The sequence below is a fragment of the Pocillopora verrucosa genome, chromosome 3 (genome assembly GCF_036669915.1).
Source record: "Pocillopora verrucosa isolate sample1 chromosome 3, ASM3666991v2, whole genome shotgun sequence".
NCBI lineage: Eukaryota > Metazoa > Cnidaria > Anthozoa > Scleractinia > Pocilloporidae > Pocillopora > Pocillopora verrucosa.
The window spans coordinates 18,503,285-18,509,532 of record NC_089314.1 but is presented as its reverse complement, the minus strand read 5'-3'; the positions used below and the strand labels follow the sequence as shown (position 1 = coordinate 18,509,532).

At 40.3% G+C, this 6,248-nt stretch overlaps 1 protein-coding gene across 1 annotated transcript; it reads right to left on the bottom strand.

Moving 5' to 3' along the window:
* Positions 1-4,924: 4,924 nt before the first annotated feature.
* On the bottom strand, positions 4,925-6,223 carry LOC136279628 (uncharacterized). The gene has a single exon (XM_066163568.1). The coding sequence runs from the start codon at positions 6,221-6,223 to the stop codon at positions 4,925-4,927; it is 1,299 nt and encodes a 432-aa protein (XP_066019665.1).
* Positions 6,224-6,248: the final 25 nt, after the last annotated feature.

Below are 6,248 nucleotides of genomic sequence, written 5' to 3'. Positions count from 1 at the left end.
GACGGCCCCTATTCATGACAGCCTTAATGTTACTTTTCCTTATTATTATGCTGAGCGGAAAACCAAGTTCTGGTTCACTTTTATGCCGCCACGACTCAGACGAAGAAACGCTTTGCACGGAGCTTGTTTATTCATTCATAACCAAGTTTGCCGTCGGTATCTTTCTACCTATGACCCTGCACGATTTGATCGATCCTAACTACGAAGGGAACAAAGTAAAAACTTTAACACTAAATGTTATTTGATATAAAATCTAGGTGCTTTAAACTAAGAAGTAGCTCGTTGTAAGGAGAACAGTATTTTATTTATAAGTGAATTTTACGTTACAGAATTAAGACATAATTGTTGAGGTACTTTCTATAGGTAAGCTTCCACAGAGAACCTGTTAAAAAAAGAAAAATACAAAGATGTTAACGATGTATATACCGCCGCACATTAAATGGCACACAATAAATTCTACAAAGTGGAACAAAGAGCACAAACTGCATTGGGTGCTCGCAGCCATATTTGTTGGTACTCGGGCTACTTAGCCTCAAAGACACCTGTTCCTTTCTACCTACACTGATTTACGCTAAAGTGAGAGGAAAAAAGTTCAAGCGATATTCCAAGCATTTTAAGTGAGAAGAGGTTACTGATCGAAATTGATGTCAAATCAAGGGGACCGGCTTTAAATTCAAAACACAGACCCAAAGCGCGATTAAGAAAGGTTTCGACCCAATTTAAATTTCTATGGGAGAAGCGAACACCAAAGTTTTAACACGCTTTGAAAATTATGCGTGCACAGGATGTGTGCATTAAATTTTTATTACTTATACTGTAAACCGGTTGATAACTCTACACTTTGCAATTTCCACGTTGATGTAGATAATTTTTCAGACAATCGGAAACAACTCAGCAGAGACTGTATACAAACGGGGGTGCAAAGTACACATTTTCGGTCACGTGCTGTGTAGCGATGCCGAAGCGTCTCAAGCGACGTAAGTGGTAGATAGAAATGTAAACTTTCGTTTATATTTTCATTATTTCAAACGTTTGTGCTTTAATGAATAATCAAATTATTTCACTTGAGAGGACACAGTATAACACATGATGAGCATCATTGTAAAATTCCCGAGAAAAAGCATTAGTAGGTTAGCAACTTAACCTTATCGACGACTGTAGACCAAAGAACACAACGCACGGCGTGACGTAATTTCATATTCTACATTTGATTGGACAATAGTTTTCCCATGTTGCAGCCTGTGTCGAAGGCATTAATGTACATACCGCGCTGGTCTGTGTAAACACTCTATAGAATAGGGCTGTGCGGAAATTGTACCCAACCAAGAGGTGTAAGAAAACAAAGGATCCAAAAATAAGCACATAAGGACCTTCAAGTCATGTGTATTAATTTTATAGGTAAAAACAGGTCCTGGCTGGGAGCAACTCGAGAACACCCGGCCACCATTTACATTTCACTGAATAAGAATAGCGTCTATTGTGTTAGGCCTCGATCTTCAAAGCCTCCCAACACATGTAAGTGAAGTGGACCAAAGTGGCCGGGTATTCTGCAGTTTAGCCCATGGCTGGGAGAACAAATGCCAATAACAAACATTTAATTTACTATTGCACGAAATTCTCATGATTACGATCAAATCCTTTTATTGTATGATTGGAGTAACCCGAAGTTTGTCAGTTTTCACCAAAATGTGATGTAGTAATTAATATTTAACTCAATCTACATCTGCATAGTTGGATCAAAATTACCACAAAAAATGTATTATTCAACAGCAGTAGAAACAATATATCTAAACAAATTTTAGAATAGGTAACAACATGAATTCGAAGGCAAGTTTTTTTCAAAAAGCACGCGTAAAGTTTTCAAAGACAACATAATTGCACGAGCCCCTAAGGCTCTGAAGGGACTGCATTGCAAACACAATGTTAATGAGGTGACATCGATCACGCCACACAAGCACGTGCATAAATTAAAAAAATTATCATCTTTCTTATTCTTCTTGCATCATTTTATGTAAAATCAAACGTTATTTACTATCTATGAAGTTATTACACTGCATCTTGTTAAAGGTCATATCAATTTTGAGTAAGAAACCTCAGATCGAAACATCGGCACAAAATATGTCATTAAATAATCTCTGAAGTTTCTACAACATGAATGATTGTTTTATGCCCTCAGGAATATTAAGAGAAAAAAAAAGAACAGGAAAACCTAATTTCAACCCTTTTCACAAAAACTTGAAGCCTAATTCCTTGAGATTCATTTTCAAAACATTTTACTGACAGGCAACACTTTGATATCTTGGACTATTTTATATTTTCCATTCCCTACGTAATTGTAGTTTGAGGGGCTCAGTGATAAATGATCATGAAAGAAAATAACTTGAAATGGTGTGCCCTTTCGCCATTCCTGGATACTCCATAACAAGCAGCGCATATTTGAGTCCCAAAATGAACTGGGTTAAATATACCGCACTAACATCATCTTTATTCTACTTTTGGGAGAGGAGGAAATGTATCCAGTTTGAAATATTAACGTGCAAATAAAATATTTGTGGTCTCTAATGGGTTTTGTTTCGACTCAAAGTCCATAGACTCTCCATCAAATAGCAATCGAAGATGCACGTTTCTCTATGTTACTTTTACAGCTAGAATTAATTAAATCGTAGACTTTCATTGGTAGATTTTTGTAAACTTTGTCCTGTTTACTAGGGCTAGAACTCTGACGAACGAGACTCAATTAAACTGTTTTATTTCGCTCTCGTATTCGCTTATTTACATCAGGTGTGTAAAAAGCTACTCTGCAAAATTTGTAAGAAATCACTCTCTTATACGATATTTTCTACATTTTGATTGGTTGTTGCCGAGTACTGATTTAAAAGGGTCATTCAAGGTTGCGTTGATTATGTAAACCATTCAATGTCCATAGTGTTCGCACTCATCATCTGACATGTGTCACGCACGAATCAAAGTCTCCGACAGATAGATTCCGACGGCAAACTTGGTTATGAGCGATAAAATAACGTCCAAGCATAACGCTTCATTATCTGAATCGTGGCGACATAAAAGTGGTTTATATTTAGATCGAGCACCGCTCAAGATCAATACCAAACACATTAACATCAAGGCTGTAGAAAGGAAAGGCCATTTGTTTTTCTTCCACATGTTCAGAACGCTTTCTATTTTTGAGGTGCTGTATGTGAGTTGTTCTCCTCCTTCGCCTCTGATAAGAACCATGGCTATTTCTGAAACGATAAAAGCGACAGTCACAAAGAAAGTTACTATGAGGGCCAACAGAGACCGATGTCCCTCATAAAAGCAGCTATGCCAACAAAACATGGCAGGCCCAAAAAATCCCAGCGTAAGCGTTGCAGACACCCGCAAATTAACAGATATTTCTTGGTTGGTTTGTGTCGCTGGATCATCCGGAGCACTCGAGACTATGATCATCGCTGTTAGGTTACAAGGTTGGAAAAACAATATAGAAACGAAGACAACTCTAAAAAAGTCACATGGCTCTTTGGGTTGAGCAGGGAATCCGTTCCACCAATGCATAACATCCATGAGAAGAAGTGTAACTTGGCAGGCAAATTGACAAATGACCAAGACTCTTCCTTTTTGTAGGAACTTGTACTTTGCTTTGTCTTTGACAGAAATTATGAAAAGTCGTGCGTTAAAGAAGACTGCAGAAAAATCGAGAAGGGCTGAAATCATTACGAGAAGTAACCAAGTCATAATCAGAAAGCTATGTTTGTTCCCTCCAGCTTGGATGTGGTTTTGAAGAAGGAGAGCGTTCCCGTGGGTGAGTTTGGATATTTTCTATTAGCCACGCCGGGCGGCGTTTTATGTAGTGTCGTAACACCAGGTCTAGATTGTTCGTATAATCATAATACAACGTCACGCCATGGTGATTGTGCACATGTTTATTGAAAATAATCGTTTCGTGCAAATCAGCCGACTTTGAGAGTTTGAAATTGAGGGAGATACTGGACTAAAATGCAATTGGATCGAAGGCTTCATCTACTCATTCCATTTTGCTTGCCTTATTATAGCATTACATTGCATCTCCATGCCATTAGATTATACCCCGTGCCGTTATATCGTACCTCCATGCCATTCGACGGCAACTATGTACTGTCAGATCGTTCTTCCATGTCATTGGATCGTACCTCCATGCCATTATGTCGTATCTTTAGGCCATATATTCGACCGTAACTCCATTGATTCCATTCGATCATTCCACTTCATCAGACCTCTACGTCATTTGATTCTACCTCATAGCATTTGATCCCCTCTAAATATAAGATTGCCAAAGGTTCTTCAATGTTGAGGGTGTTATTGTCAAATTAATAACAATCACAAATTCAGCATTTGTCGCGGTCGTTTCCATGACGTAATAATTGTCAAGAGAGAAATGATATGGCGATCAAAGATCCCGATTTCAAAGTAAACAGTTCGGACCTCCATTATGCTCAGCACATTGCCTCTTTTTTTGTAAACTTTGTCCTGTTTACTAGGGATAGAATTCTAACGAACGAGACTCAATTAAACTGTTTTATTCCGCTCTCGTATTTGCTTATTTAAATCGGTTGTGTAAAAAGCTACTCTGCAAAATTTGTAAGAAATCACTCTCTTATACGATATTTTCTACATTGTGATTGGTTGTTGCCGAGTACTGATTTAAAAAGGTCATTCAAGGTTGCGTTGATTATGTAAACCATTCAATGTCCATAATGTTCGCACCCATCATCTGACATGTGTCACGCACGAATCAAAGTCTCCGACACACTCCCCCATGCAACATTGCGTGTAAGGGTGCATTCACCTAGGAGACTTAACGAATTCAACTAAACGACAAAGTTCTCTATAAATCAAACGTTTCAATTAAGTTCACAATTTTGAAGTTCAGTGAAAAGGAAATTGTGATTCATTGTTCATCTTCGGCAAGGTCCTGGATTCGGGCTCTGGCAGCAACTGCAGCATCCCGTCTCGGCCTGAAAACTAGTGCGTTTGGGTTCAAATCTGCTGTGGGAGTGTCTGCATGTGTCTCAAAAGCCTGGTCGCAGTTTAGCTCAAGAGGGTACAGGTGTTGAACAGGCCTCTCTAACATGCCGTTTGCTGTCTTGAGTTGAACTGCGCGGATGATTCCGTCCTTCCCGGGATAGGTTTTGTTTACTATCGCCAGTGGCCAACTCCCACGATTCTTGTTTTCGGTCTTTATAATTACAACATCTCCAACATTTGGCTGAAATTTGGCCGCTTTGTGTGTCAGGTTGTGTCGCTCCCTTAAAGCTGTTAAATATTCTCTCTGCCACCGCCTCCAGAGATTGTTCTTGCAGTTCCTGAGGTATTTAGCGCGTTTGCGTAGGTCCAGGTCTTTGATCCTCCCTGTTTTCTCTTCTGGCAGCTGACTAGTTCGCTGAAACAGGAATGTTGACGGTGTAAGTGTTGGTAGCTCGACATCATCTTCTACATAACTTAATGGACGTCGATTGATTTGTGTTTCCACGTCGAGCAGTACCTCCCTCAGCTCAGTCCAGGTAAGTACACCTCCCCCAATGACTTTGTACATGGCGGACTTTACGACTCCAATCAACCGCTCGAATTGTCCTCCCCACCAAGGAGCCCGGCTTAAGTTAAATTTCCAGGTTATGTCGTAATCTTCAAGGAGACTTTGGAGGCGCTCATCTCCTCGCAATTGGCGAAGCCATTTCGCAGCCTTGATAAAGGTGCCTCCATTGTCTGAGTAGATAACGCGCGGCCTGCCGCGGCGAGCGATGAGACGTTTAAGACAGGTAATAAAATTGCTTGTCTCTAGACTAGACAATAATTCTAGGTGCACGGCTCTGGACAGGCTACACGTGAAGATAACCAAGTAAGCTTTCTCCTCGCCCTTCTTGCGTTGTTTGTACTTGATAGGACCAGCAAAATCCGTGCCAATAACTTCGAAGGCTGTTCCACCATCTGTGCGGTCTGTAGGCAGTGGTCTAGGGGGTGGTACTGTTAAGGGTGAAGCTATGAAACGTTTACAGCCCCAACAAGCAGATCGCACAGACTTCACTAGCTGTCTCAGGGTTGGGATCCAGTACTGTTCACGAATCGCTGCCATGGTAAGGGCCACACCTCCATGTAAGGTTTCGACATGAATCCCCTGTACAAGCTTCCTCGTAAACACGGCGTCTGCTGGCAGTACACTGGGTATTTTCCTTGAATTCTTCCATGACATTCGAGAATTCTATCTGCATTGGAAA

Coding starts and splice junctions, on each gene's coding strand:
- LOC136279628 (XM_066163568.1), bottom strand. CDS start 6,223: ATGTCATGGAAGAATTCAAGGAAAATACCCAGTGTACTGCCAGCAGAC.